The sequence below is a fragment of the Platichthys flesus genome, chromosome 24 (genome assembly GCF_949316205.1).
Source record: "Platichthys flesus chromosome 24, fPlaFle2.1, whole genome shotgun sequence".
Classification (NCBI taxonomy): domain Eukaryota; kingdom Metazoa; phylum Chordata; class Actinopteri; order Pleuronectiformes; family Pleuronectidae; genus Platichthys; species Platichthys flesus.
In genome coordinates, this window is record NC_084968.1 from 3,128,685 (window position 1) to 3,142,671 (window position 13,987).

At 42.3% G+C, this 13,987-nt stretch overlaps 3 protein-coding genes across 3 annotated transcripts; 1 reads left to right on the forward strand and 2 right to left on the reverse strand.

The window, feature by feature from the left end:
* Positions 1-127: 127 nt before the first annotated feature.
* On the reverse strand, positions 128-4,227 carry tada2b (transcriptional adaptor 2B). The gene is made up of 2 exons (XM_062383963.1): positions 3,958-4,227; positions 128-2,555 (listed from the first exon to the last, which is right to left on the reverse strand). The coding sequence occupies exons 1-2, from the start codon at positions 4,225-4,227 to the stop codon at positions 1,344-1,346; spliced, it is 1,482 nt and encodes a 493-aa protein (XP_062239947.1). The 3' UTR covers positions 128-1,343.
* Positions 4,228-4,255: 28 nt separating this feature from the next.
* cfap184 (cilia and flagella associated protein 184) lies at positions 4,256-8,057 on the forward strand. Its single transcript, XM_062383962.1, has 3 exons — positions 4,256-5,200; positions 6,826-7,173; positions 7,287-8,057. Exons 1-3 carry the CDS (start codon positions 4,517-4,519, stop codon positions 7,641-7,643), a joined length of 1,389 nt encoding a protein of 462 aa, XP_062239946.1. The 5' UTR covers positions 4,256-4,516; the 3' UTR covers positions 7,644-8,057.
* A 1,207-nt stretch (positions 8,058-9,264) lies between these two features.
* ccl36.1 (chemokine (C-C motif) ligand 36, duplicate 1) lies at positions 9,265-11,868 on the reverse strand. The gene is made up of 3 exons (XM_062384514.1): positions 11,706-11,868; positions 9,672-9,783; positions 9,265-9,358 (listed from the first exon to the last, which is right to left on the reverse strand). The coding sequence occupies exons 1-3, from the start codon at positions 11,773-11,775 to the stop codon at positions 9,265-9,267; spliced, it is 276 nt and encodes a 91-aa protein (XP_062240498.1). The 5' UTR covers positions 11,776-11,868.
* Positions 11,869-13,987: the final 2,119 nt, after the last annotated feature.

Consider the following 13,987-nt stretch of genomic DNA (forward strand, 5'->3'; position numbering starts at 1 on the left):
ATTTGGATGAAAAGATATTTCTTTGATCAGGTTCTCACCTTAAGTATATGACAGAAGACCTCTAGGTTTGAGAAAAGAAAAATGAGTAGGACGATATTGTTTTTTCTTTTGGGATTTTGAGAATAAAAAGTAAAAATCTGGAAAATAAAGTTGAAATGTCTATAGTCTATGGCAGCTGCCAGCGTTCCATCTTTTCAAGCTTGTCTAGTTTCTCCCCCCCGAACAGACATACATCTCAAATCTAATACTGATTACCAATCTGGGTTCATGGCTGAAAGAAAAATGATTTCCTTGTTACTAAAACTAATTTAGAAGCCAATTCATCCACGTCAGGTGTTATGTAGAGGCAGTCGTATCCTTTTAATGTATTCTTAAAGTTCGACTTTATTCTTGAAATGTAACTAATACAATCTGAATAAATAATTAATGAATTTGTGTAATTGCTTTTTACTTTATATTACATCAGCTGATGCTACCATTTCTTTTGTAATACAAACATATAATTTGAATGTATTATTTTGATCAGGAACCACTTGCACTGAATGGAGAGTTTTGCGTTTGAAAAAATGAATTTGACAGCGCTCTCTGATGGACAGACTGTGCAATGCAACACTGACTTCCACATCATCTCCTCACATATCTTTGGCACTTCTTCTTTCTTCCTGGCCAACGTATGACCCCCCCCTGCCCCTCATACCGATACTTGATAAATCTTTGATAAGGTTTTTTTAACTTCATGCTAATGCATTTGTTGAGTACTAACAACCAAGGAAGATCTGCTTTTTCTTTTCCCTTGATGCCAGTAAGAAGGAAAGAGCCTAAAAAATAATAACTTCTGGGAAAATCTATCAGAAAACTCTACTTATTGCGGAAAATTACAGAATACAGCTTTAACTGGTGAAACAGGAAACAAAGATGACAGAAACCACAAACCAGAATGGCGATTAATTTAAATGAAGGTGTGAAATGCTCCATTTCCAGCAAATGTAATATTGGATTTTAAATGTCTCCATAGGCTTCTTCAATGCAGCTGTTGCAATAACACTTCAATATCTCCACTACGACATAATATTGGTTAGCAGTGTCAATATCATCGTGTAACAACAGTATCGACACAAACCTAGTCTGAACCCACAGATTCATATTCAACCCTTCCCTTTCCAAATGCAAAAATAAAGGCTTATTTTTCTTCCCAGCCTTGGTATGAAAATAAGTGTTTTTCTCAGCATCCTCCTTCTTTGCCATGTACATATTCACAAAGTCACCTTTGAATACAAAAAATGGTGAACCCCAGTAGTTTTGTCTAGCCAATCAGCTATCAGCCTCCTGACCAAAGCAGTATGCTAGGAGGCGTCTCGGGATATCCAGCCACTTTCTGTGAGGAAGGTGAGAATGCGCTTCTTGAGGACTTTGTCCAGGTAGCTGGGCAGCCGGCTCTTGGCGGGGATGCCTTGCCGTTTCTGCAGGTGATCTTTGATGATGATGGTTTTGACAGTCAGGTAGCGAGCTGGGCTGAGGTTGAGAGAGTTGCACAGCACCTTCTCTCTGTCCGACAGCAGCTCAAAGCCTGTGAGATTCTCGATGGCAGCAAACTCGCCATCCTTACCTTCTTCTTTGATCCCGCCTCCTAGCCCTAACCCTCCAGCAATGCCTCCTCCCCCTCCGGCTCCGCCTCCGAGTCCCATCCCCGAGCCAAGCCCGCCGCCTCCTCCGCTGCCCCGTTTGGAGGTGACCACACTCTTGTTCTCTTTGCGTTTCTCCCGTTTGTGGCGTGCGGCTTCATACTCGGCCGACTCCTCCAGACGGGTGATGCCATTTCGACGGTAGCGCTGCAGCTCACGCACCTTGGCCCTCAACCCGCGCTCTTTATGCATGTTCTCAAAGAAGTCTTCAAACTCCCGATGGGCCATGAACTGGCACAGCCCCCGCAGCCTCACTCGCTGGTCCTTCTCTTCCTTGGTGATCTTTCTTTTGGGTGTACTTGGAACGGAGACTGATCCGGCTGCTGTTGCCGAACCTGATCCAATTGCGCCACCGCCAGCTCCCACCCCACCCACACCAGTAGCAGGGCCTACGACTCCCTGGGCTCCTGGTTTCTCCTTCTCCTTGTCTTTCTTGTCTCGGCCAAGGAACACAGGCACCAGGTTGTAGTCTCGGGCAATGTTCTTACGTCTCTGTCGTTCTCTGAGCTTCCGCACATACATGTCCACGTGGGAGCGTTTCATCTCAATCTCCACGTCCTCGTCGTCGTAGTTCACAGAGAGGCCGCTGATGAGCTTCTCTGCGTCCTGGTCATATTCAATCTCATAATCGTCCCGCAGCGGCATGTAGCCCAGCTGCTGCTGCTCAGCCAGGGTGATATCCAGTGGGGGGAGAGGGGTGGTCAGGCTGGGCGACAGGGGACCCCCACTGGGGCAGGTGTGGTCAGTGACCCGGTTGGGAATATTGTCAGGGATGCAGGCCTTACCCAGGTTTCCGTGGATGTACATGGTGACATAGTGTTCCATGACCTCCTGAGGAGTACGTGATGCTCCGACGTGAGCGGCCATGTCCTCCTGAAAGATGAAAAGAGGAATTTGTTAATTAAAAAGGTAAACAATACAACAGTGATCTAATAATATGGGCTGGAGCACAAACTAGAGTAGAGCTGATATCAACTGATGAAGAAAAAAACTCTAGAAAATAGCAAATCTGAGTCCTGCTTCTCAAATCAGAGGTTTTTCTGCCCGTCTGTCTTGAATATTTTTCTAATTTACATCTTTGAGTTTTAAAGAGACAGCAGTCCCCCAAGCCTGTGGCAATCTCAATCAAATTCCCCCAATTTCACTAATTAATATGAAAACTTTGTGTACATACAAGCAATAAATGAAACCCATGTAGAAGATGGTACATTGAATAGTAAAGTTGGCAGTTCAGTGGTGAGAACCTTTGAGACTTCACCCTGTGCCTAACCCTGACCCCCGGGGTAAGTCCTGAAAATTGGGTCCGGACTTTCTGCGGAGTCCGCCTTTGACACATGCACAACACAGCAGGAGATTCCCTGGTCAGAGAGAATCAACCAGAGCATCAAGGTGACGGGTGCCGCAGCAGCCAGAGGCCGGAGGTTATGTATCAATTCTGCTGCGGAGATCAAATACAGCACAAATATTGGGATATTTATCTTCTCTGAAGGCTCTCCCACTGACTTCCAGTCCCTCCAGAGAGTTCCGTGTTCAGTGCCTGTCTGAAAGCAACTTATGAATAAGGCACAGGCTCAAGGGATTTCTGCATTTAGCTGAGCCAGCGAACACAGCGAGGAATAGTTTGGTTTCCTTTGAGTCTGGCAAACTTACTTCCAAAACTTCCACTTGATTATAAATAATGCTTGATTACGGCCCTGGACCAGATTCTGTGCATTATAATATAATATAATAATAACTTTATATAGAAAGCACTTGTCTAAACAAGGTTACAAAGTGCTTCACAAGAGTCCATGGCAAAAATGTATCATCTAAAATAAAATGGGGGAACCCCAGATACATTTCTTGCACCAAATCGTAACATAAGTTTTTAGAGAAACCCAACAGTTCCTGTTACATTATGGGATTGATGGACTGGTCGAAATGAAAACATAACTTTAGTCTGGTTTGTGCTGTATAACAATTGAACACAATCATATCTTGTCTTGGACATTGTAAACATTGTTTTGTCTGTCGTCTGCTCTTTGACGTGTCACTGACGCCATGTTGAACTCTGTAAAATACAGGTTAACACTTTTCAAAGTGGCAGAGATGCTGTCCCTCTCGTGTTTAACGTCCACTCGTCCAACTTGTGCGACAGTGTGGACAGAAGATGGACAGTTGGTGTCTCGCAGCATTGCCTCTAACTTTTACTCCCGACGTGTCCCGACATGGCGTCCCTCTCACTCACATGGGACAAATGGAGAAACGTAATAAACTTAAGAAAACAGTGATGTACCCAGTTTCCAAAGCCGTACTGCTCGATAGCATCGAGGAGCGACTGCTCTTCCCTGCTGGTCCATCCTCCCTCTGCCTCGGGACCCCAGAGGGAGAAGCGGCCGCCGTCGACCTGCTGGTAGCCGTGCCATCTCCGGTGGTTCCCGATCTCCGCCCCCGCCGAGAAGCACTCCGGGCACAGCTCGATGTCGGGGCAGTCGGTGCAGCGGAGCCGCAGGTTGGTGACGTCTGCCAGGCAGTTCACGCAGTACTTCTTGCCCAGGTCGGCCATGTTGCCTGGATCCTGCTTCTTGTTGTCGGAGGCTGAACTCCACGCATGCGCACTGCGGGCCCCGCCGCGCGAGCTGCTCAATATTAATGAGCTGCGGCCAGGGCGCATGTGATTGGCTGCCTAGTCTCCAGGACAACAAACGGAACATTTAACGTTACTGGATTTAAAGTCTTTGTCCTTTAACGTCACGGGCTTTTAACTCACTGGCGTTTAATAGATAACCTGTATTTGAAAGTCTGGCATTCACAGATTCAACAACACGTATAGGTTGTTGCTCCTGCAGTGAACGATGGACAGAGGGTCAGAACAAGGAGATCACGAGGTAAAGACACCAGAAGACGGTGATGATCTCACTTCCTCTGGTGATGGGAAAGAAGGGGTCCCAGCTGTGATAGAGGCCTCACACCACGGAGAGGAAAACTCTTCAGCTCCTGTTGAATCCGCCTCCTCTGAGAGTGGAGAGCAGCTCCCTGGCACCGACAGCCCCACAGCAAGTAAACACCTGCAGGAGGACAGTGAACAGTCAGTGTCCCATGTTGAGTTGGACATCAGTGATGGCGATGGACGTCCCACGCTGCACCTTGAGACCTCGGAGAGCGAGGGGAGTGCGCGGCCTGTGCAGGAGGAAGAGGAGGAGGCTGAAGAAGAGGAGATCGCCGCTGCCAGCCCCGACCCTACACAAGGTGAAGGCCTCATCAGTGAGGATGAGGAGCAGCGTCTGTGGAGGGAACAGTGTGAAGAGAGAGATGAGGCCCTCAAACGCAACAGCCAGCTGAAGATGAAGCTGGCCAAGTACCTCAGCAAGAAGCCCAGAGACACTGTCCAGCTGGAGACACCTGGCTCAGGACAACTGCAGGAGTATGGGAAGTCCAACATCCTGACTGACATGAAACGGCAGCTGGCCTCTGACTTAGAGGTGGCCCAGCAGGAGGAAGAGGAGCTGAGGTTACAGTCCCAGGAGCAGACAGACAAGGTTGGTCTTGTTGTCAGGTTACTTACGATTTCCTAACACCACTTTCTAAGTCGTTGAAAGCTAAATGATGAACCAAGCAGGGGTGGATCCAGAGGCCCAGCTATGGGAGCCACTGGCACTATAGTGGAAATCTGATTTGCAATTTGTTGTGAATGATCAGGAATTGTGAATGAACTTTGGTCATATCACCATTTGTGTATATTGGGGGCCCTTAATGGCCCCTGATTTAAAAAACAACAGCTAATATACTGCATATTCATTTACATGTTGATTTTACTTTTGATTATTGTACTCGTATACAAAGTAATATAAGTGAACACTATGAGAACTGGTCAGTGTGTGTTGAGCAGTTGCTGCTATAGTTTACCTGATGTAACTGTCAGAATTATGTCAATTATATCAATCATTCAATCAATCATCGATCAGGGAATTGAGTAGAGTTGAAGCGATGAGTAAATGTTCTTTCAAAAGTATAGTGACCAAATTTATCAGGGTTATCAGTTCTCATTAATTCAGTATTATTAAAATGTGCGATAAATGTTAAAAAGTTACTGATACACAAACTATAGAAATTTCACCAAGTTTTATATTAACAAAATATATATCATGAACATAAATAATGGTAGTATTTAGATTATTTATCAAACAAAATATCGTTTGTTAAACACAAATGTGGCGGCAGTAGATGCAAGCATTTGCCAGCTATGGCCAGAGATTACTAACTCTCCTGCTGTTACAGCCCCACCTGCCTGCCGTTCCCCATACAATGTTTTTATAACACACAATGAATCCTCGGTATACTGTGTAACCAGTTATCGTTTCATCCCTGCAATCGAGCACTAAGAAAATAAAAAACACTGGAACAAAACAGGAACTGAGGCAACACTAATACACCGATAGAGAAATACATTTTGTGGAATCTATGCAAAGACACACCAGGGTTTGACAGACAGGTGATCTCTGGGAAATGTAGTTTTGTGAAGTCTGACCAATGTCCTCAGGGAGCGGTACTTGTAGGGTGTGTTTTTTTGTGAATACAAATCATTTAGATTGTAAAAAGCAAAAATAGAGAAACTCGAGGTGTGAAGTTAGAAAGAAGTGAGTTCATGAGACCCTCTGTAGCCCGCTCCTCATCCTGTGTGGGACAGTTTGAGGTTACATTCACCATAACTACCATAGCCCACCAAAATCTGTGACTATATTTGAAGTTACTCTGTGGGTAATGCTGGCATCAAGGAGAAATAATCTGATCCTTTCTTTTTTTTCAAATTTCCATTAAGAGTAGATTAATCTAACCCTTTAGTTGGCCCCATCTCTGCAGGAAACAGGAGTACAAGGGGTCTACACATACTGCTACACAGTCAGCTGGATGGATGTGACATGAATACTGAACCATGCACACATTCTTTCAGGAATGTGGGAACAGGAATGGGTTAGGAAGACAAACTTAGGAATTAGTAAGTCTTGTAGGAATTCAGTTTGTAAAATATAGTGAACATTGGGAAAAACTAATAATTTTATAGACTTCATGTTGTCCAAAGTTGACTTGACCACGACAGGTACCCAGTAGGTGTTGATTTTGTGTGTTATGTGCTGATCAGTGGACTAAACGGTCTCATCCTCAGGTGGAAAAGGAATGGCAAGAGTTTGTGGCACTGAAGCAGGATGTAGCCGTGACAGTGCTGAGCCGATACCTGGGTAAACGGACAGCTCAGACCAAAGTGGAATCAACGCTGGCATCAGAGCAGCACAAGCAGGACAAGCTGATCAAGCTGTGGGGGATGTCCATGAAGCTGAAGATGAGGATCCACCGACTGGAAGCCGAGCTCCAGGAGGTCGAGAATCAGCGCAAGGACCCTGTGCAGCTCTTCATTGGACAGCTGCATGCTGCGAGGCTGGAGCATAAAAAACTCGTCGAAAGGCAAAATGAGGAATCGATAAGGCTTCAGAACCGGATCCGCAGCAGCTTGGAGGTAGGTTGAACAATGCACAGGTACAGATTGTGTCCGAGTTATTCCTGTTGTTGCTTATAGGATCTCCAGTCAATAAGATAAAGTCACTATTGCACCATTGTTTTCTCCATCAGGTCCTGTCAAACGTAAAGGAGAAGCTGTTCTGGAGTCAGAGGGAGGTCGAGGCCAGGCGAGAGCAGCTGGCAAAGGTGGAGGCCATTGTTGCGAGGAAGAGAGAAGTCCTGACCACGACCAAGAATGAACCTAAAAGTCTGCAGAGGGACATCCAGAGGCTGAAGGAGAGCCAAGGCTTACTGGGGAACAGGCCCCTGCTGCGGGACTTCGAGGACACTGTGAATGCATGTGACCACTTGGAGGAACAGCTGGAGAATCTGAAGTGCCGCAGATCTGAGCTGTCGGGAAAGATGGAACAAAACCTGCAGGCACCTTGTGACACGAACAAACAAAAGACTGACACAGTACGGATCTGAAAAACACCAGCACACAAGTTTAAGGCCTTAAAATTCATAGTTTTAACCCATTTAGTGCCTTTGTGTAGAAAATGACCAATACTGTGTTTTGGGCTTCCTCTAAAATATCTGTAAGCCAAGTCAGGACAAGAGTACGATCACTTGATTGACTGTGATAGTTTCAAAGGAATGGTTTGCCTTTCATAGACTCACATTTAGTAGCTTTTTAGCAAAGAGTTAGCTAGGAAGATGGATAGCACTCTCATGTCTGTGTGTGAAGCAGGAGGACAAAGCGAAAATGTACACGTCAAACTAAGATGTTCTTAAAGATGATTTCTGCTTATTATAGGTAGTTCCTATAACATTGAAGTTAGTTTTTAGTGTTCAAGTGTGGGTTTGGTATTTGGTTTTGGAATAAAGACGAGGTGAAACTGAGACTGACTCCTGATTGGCTCAAAATGAGGAAGATGGCAGCGTTCATAGCTTCATTTGTGGAAAGTGGGAAAACGTGGTGACACATCATCCATGTTTATGTCTCTGGTGAAGGATGATTGATGTGTCATCGCTCATTTTGATGGTTCAAATCATTGAACTATCATTGTTGCATTCCTCCATTTTCATGTCTCTTCTATTGCCGTCAGTTAGAGGATCTTTTTCCTTTTTAATTTTTATGACACTTTTATAGCAAATAACCTAAAATTGAATTAGTCATAGACCAACCATTACAATAATAAAACTAAAATGAGGTTAAATCAGGATATGAAATTCGATAAAGGGCCATTTTAGGCTTTGAAGTTCCTGACTCAGTCTGTTGTATTTCCTCAGGCAGGGTGTTCCAAAACCTCTGAGCTCTTATTTCAAAGCTCTAGCTCTATGGGGGGGTTCTTCAAGAGAGGATTTACTCTTGCCTCCTTCAGAGAGTTAGGGAAACAGCCAGTTGACAGGGAAGTGTTGATGGGTGAGAAAAGAAAGAATGTCAGAAGCGATAATCCCACAGCCCACATCCCACTCACACACCCCACATGAAATGATGGCACCTGGGCAGCCATGATTAAAACAGAGCAATACCGAACGTCAACTAAAGATGGCAAAGGTGGCTTAAATGTATTTTATGCCATATTCACCATTTACCATGTGGGCAACTTTAGATTAAACTTTAGCCTAGAGCACTGCATCCTTGCTAAAAAAAAAAGGCCCACATTTGTTTTGGGATATTTGAACCACATTAGTATGGTGGGTAGTTTTATCCATTTTGTATTATATCTCTGTCCCACCAGTTGAATCACTGTACCAAGGAAAGGCACCATCACAAGGGCACAAAAAAAAAAATCTCCCTCCTGCTCACCAGCAATTTCAACTGTAACCCACTAGGAGGCGCTACTGGATTTGATTTAGTCCTTTCCATAATTTTTCTTGTGTCATTTTGTAATGTCGACATCTTTGTAGTTTTTATGTTCATATGATCTTTAAAGTGCTGTGCACAATAAAAGTTGCATCTACGTGGTTGTGTGGCCATTTAGACATGATTCTTATTTTGATACGTGTGACAGGAAGATTGAATAAGATAAGAAGCCATCAATGCACATTTCCATTTTGTGTTCCATCAACATCAGCCAGGGCTATAGGTTATAGGGCAGCTGGTTTACAAGGATTCTTTATCCAATTGTTTCACGATGCGCTGAACCCACCGGAGCTTTGGATCTACACAGATATTACGAGACCTCTTTGTCGTAAAACTGAAACAAAGAGTGGAGATGTTAATGTCATCTTGAGGATTGGCATGGTTTTGTTATGAACATTTTGAAGGGATGCTAAATAGCTTCGAGAAAATAACAGTATTTCGTAGTAAATGCAGAAATGACAGAACAGCAGATATAAAATGCACATAAGCAGTAGACCAAAATTAGAATGTATTATTTAAAAGTAATGACAGAGGTTTTCTTCTTCTAAAGTCTCTGTCATTAAACATGTATTCAAAGTCCCTTATTTACGTTGGTGTATTACACATAATGATGGTGATGTAAACTCATTAATCAGCACTTACAGTACACGATGGCCTTCTTCGTACACCTGTCATCAGTCTCCTGATAGGAACTGATTCTAGTTTTCGGCAGTGTTACTTTGTAAAAACCAAAGCAGCAGTCACTGGGACCCAGTGCATCTGAAAAGACAAATGTCGACCAATGAGACAACAACACCTCCGACAGGGAACAGGTTTAAATATTAACATATAAGTTTGTCTTACGGTTGCAGAGCACTGAGGAGAGTAGTGCAGCTCCCAGGACACACAGCAGCAAGAGGTGAGGGGCCCTCAGGGTGTTGTGGTTTTAAGGGGACCGAAGTGTGAGAGAAACTTTCCTGTGTTCTAATAAATATGTATTATACACATGTCAAACAATCATTTTAATGGTTCAAATCATTGAACTATCATTGTTGCAGTCCTCCATTTTCATGTTTCTTCCATTGCCATCAGTCAAAGCAGCAACATTTGAGTCATTCTTAATCTATTGATTCATTTATTTTAAGTCCCTCCATGAAGCATTTAAAGCACAGACTAAATAGATTTAAACAGACATAAGGACATTTTCATGCATGGATGAATATACAATATTTGACAGATTTACTTTCAATTATGACATGTTTATATACCTGTAGCAAGTATTGTCCACAATGCGTTTTGTCTTTTATTAATCCATAAAGTAAAACATGACGTCAACAGAAAGTATCGCAACCCTACTAGATGTAATGACAAATCAGATGGTGTCATTCAGAAAGAAAGCTGAACATTACACATTAAAACACAGAGCCCTCCTAATGTTCCCACTGGACACAAGGAGCACAGCCACGTTTTCTCAGAATACCTGAATGTTTAAACACAACATTTTATCTGTATGTAATAAAATCTTTATTTTATAGCATTTTTATAGCAAATAACATTAAATTAAATTAGTCATAGACCAACTATTAAATTAATAAAACTAGAATGAGGTTAAATCAGGATATGCAATATGATAAAAGAGCATTTGAAGCTTTGAAGCTCCTGACTCAGTCTGTTGTATTGGTCCACATTAGTTATTGGTGGACAGTTTTATCCATTTTGCCACAAGAAGGCCAGAAGTGCCACATCACTAACTGACGTGGACCACAGCCGTATTATATCGGCGTCCCATCAGTTGAATCACTGTACCAGAAGGTGCTCCATCACAAGGGCACAACAAAAAGAATACATCTCACATTTGTTTTCTCTCTGATAGGAGATGAGACAAAGTTCTGACACAATCAATTGAAAATGTAAAATGTTTATTGTTTATGATAATTGTTGATAATACAAACACAAAAGACAGTGAGCAAACAGCAGCTGGGATCAGTCATGGCGGGTTTTCACTTTAACAGCGATATCATTTCACAGAATTTGATTTGATGCAGCAACAGACAAAGGAGTAACTTCTTTTTTTGTTGATTTGCAGACGGGCAGCCGGTTTACAAGGATTTTTCATCCAATTGTTTCACGATGCGAGGAACCCAGTCGAGCTTTGGATGCACACAGATTTTAGAAGGCTTCTTATGCTTCTTTGTCGTAAAACTGAAACTAAGAGTGGAGATGTTAATGTCATCTTTAGGATTGGTATCGGTTTTTTATGAACATTTTGAAAGGATGCTAAATAGCTTCAAGAAAAGAACTGTATTTCGGAGTAAATGCAGAAATGACAGAACAGCAGACATGAAATGCACATAAGCAGTAGCCCAAAATTAGAAGGTATTATTTAAAAGTAATGGCAGAGGTTTTCTTCTTCTTAAGTGGAATTAAACATGTATCCAAAGTCACTTAGTTACGTTGGTGTATTAAACATAATGATGGTGATGTAACCTCATTAATCAGCACTTACACGATGGCCTTCTTCGGACAACTCGGATCAGTCCACTGATAGGAACTGATTCTAGCTTTCGGCCAATCTCCTTTGTAAAAATGAAAGCAGCAGGCACTGGGACCCAGTGCATCTGAAAAGACAAATGTTGACCAATGAGACCACAACACCTCTGACAGGGAACATGTTTAAATATTAACATATAAGTTTGTCTTACGGTTGCAGAGCACTGAGGAGAGCAGTGCAGCTCCCAGGACACACAGCAACAGGACGTGAGGGGCCCTCATGGCGGCTCAATGTAAATTTCTGGAGCTGAAGGTGATGGAGGTGAAGAGCACGGCTGCTGTTCCGGGCTTCTGAGAAAAATGTGTTGCAGGTTTATGTTTATTGAGATCAGCAACCTGTTTTTTTTAAGGGAAAAAAAAAAGGTGTTGCTAGTGTGGAGGAGGGAGGGTGTTGTGGTTTTTAGGGGGCCGAAGTATGAGAGAAACCTTCCTGTGTTCTAATAAATATGTATTATACACATGTCAAACAATCATTTTAATGGTTCAAATCATTGAACTATCATTGTTGCAGTCCTCCATTTTCATGTTTCTTCCATTGCCATCAGTCAAAGCAGTAACATTTGAGTCATTCTTAATCTATTGATTCATTTATTTTGAGTCCCTCCATGAAGCATTTAAAGCACAGACTAAATAGATTTAAACAGACATAAGGATATTTTCATGCATGGATGAATATACAATATTTGACAGATTTACTTTCAATTATAACATGTTTATATACCTGTAGCAAGTATTGTCCACGATGCGTTTTGTCTTTTATTAATCCATAAAGTAAAACATGACGTCAACAGAAAGTATCGCAGCCCTACTAGATGTAACGACAAATCAGATGGTCTCATTCAGAAAGAAAGCTGAACATTACACAGTAAAACACAGAGCCCTCCTAATGTTCCCACTGGACACAAGGAGCACAGACATGTTTTCTCAGAATACCTGAATGTTTAAACACAACATTTTATCTGTATGTAATAAAATCTTAATTTTTATAGCATTTTTTTAGCAAATAACCTAAAATTAAATTAGTCATAGACCAACTATTAAATTAATAAAACTAGAATGAGGTTATATCAGGATATGCAATATGATAAAAGAGCATTTGAAGCTTTGAAGCTCCTGACTCAGTCTGTTGTATTTCCTCAGGCAGGGTGTTCCAAAACCTCTGAGCTCTTATTTTAAAGCTCTGGCCCCGATCGTCTTCAGCTGAGAGTCTGGAGCAGTTAAACAACCCCTGCCAGAGGGTCCAAAAGTGTGAGCAGGGTTATATGGGGATAAAACATCCACGATAAACTGTTGAGTCAGTCCATTCAGTGCTTTGGAAGTCATTTGTTTCTGATCTCCTTTTATAAAGGAACTGACCCACTTACTGAAAAGTGAAAATTCAGTCCACCATGCCCAAGAGAAGAAAAGTGTTAAGAAATGTGAGCAACACAAACCCTAGGCAACACACATGTTGTTTGCACCTATTTGCATAAAGAGTCAGAACACACTTCCACATTTTGCCCACATCCCAGTCACACACCCCACATGGAATGATGGCACTTGGGCAGCCACCAGTGAAACAGAGCAATACTGAACGTCAAGCAAAGATGCCAAAGGGGACCTAAATTTATTTTGTGCCATACTCACCATTTACCACGTTAGCCACTTTAGATTAAACTTCAACCTAGAGCACCACATGTTTGCAAAAAAAAGGCCCTTATTTGTTTTGGGATCTTTGGTCCACATTAGTTATTGGTGGGCAGTTTTATCCATTTTGCCACAAGAAGGCCAGAAGTGCCACATCAATGCCTGAAGTGGACCACAGCCGTATTATATCTGCGTCCCATCAGTTGAATCACTGTACCAGAAGGTGCTCCATCACAAGGGCACAACAAAAAGAAAACATCTCACATCCTTTTCTCACATTTGTTTTCTGTCTGATAGGAGATGAGACAAAGTTCTGACACGATCAATTGTAAATGTAAAATGTTTATTGTTTATGATAATTGTGGATAATACAAACACAAAAGACAGTGAGCAAACAGCAGCTGGGATCAGTCATGGCGGGTTTTCACTTTAACAGGGAAATCATTTCACAGAATTTGATTTGATGCAGCAACAGACAAAGGAGTAACTTCTTTTTTTTGTTGATTTGCAGACGGGCAGGCGGTTTACAAGGATTTTTCATCCAATTGTTTCATGATGAGCTGAACCCACAGGGGCGTTGGATGCACACAGATTTTTTTATCCTTCTTTGTCGTAAAACTGAAACAAAGAGTGGAGATGTTAATGTCATCTTGAGGATTGGTATTGTTTTTTTATGAACATTTTGAAAGGATGCTAAATAGCTTCAAGAAATAAACTGTATTTCAGAGTATATGCAGAAATGACAGAACAGCAGATATAAAATGCACATAAGCAGTAGACCAAAATTAGAATGTATTATTTAAAAGTA

Coding starts and splice junctions, on each gene's coding strand:
- cfap184 (XM_062383962.1), top strand. CDS start 4,517: ATGGACAGAGGGTCAGAACAAGGAGATCACGAGGTAAAGACACCAGAA. Junction 5,201..6,825: donor CCCAGGAGCAGACAGACAAG/GTTGGTCTTGTT, acceptor TCTCATCCTCAG/GTGGAAAAGGAATGGCAAGA. Junction 7,174..7,286: donor GGATCCGCAGCAGCTTGGAG/GTAGGTTGAACA, acceptor TTTCTCCATCAG/GTCCTGTCAAACGTAAAGGA.
- ccl36.1 (XM_062384514.1), bottom strand. CDS start 11,775: ATGAGGGCCCCTCACGTCCTGTTGCTGTGTGTCCTGGGAGCTGCACTG. Junction 9,784..11,705: donor CTCCTCAGTGCTCTGCAACC/GTAAGACAAACT, acceptor TTGTCTTTTCAG/ATGCACTGGGTCCCAGTGAC. Junction 9,359..9,671: donor TGTACGAAGAAGGCCATCGT/GTACTGTAAGTG, acceptor TCTTTGTTTCAG/TTTTACGACAAAGAGGTCTC.
- tada2b (XM_062383963.1), bottom strand. CDS start 4,227: ATGGCCGACCTGGGCAAGAAGTACTGCGTGAACTGCCTGGCAGACGTC. Junction 2,556..3,957: donor AGTACGGCTTTGGAAACTGG/GTACATCACTGT, acceptor TTCATCTTTCAG/GAGGACATGGCCGCTCACGT.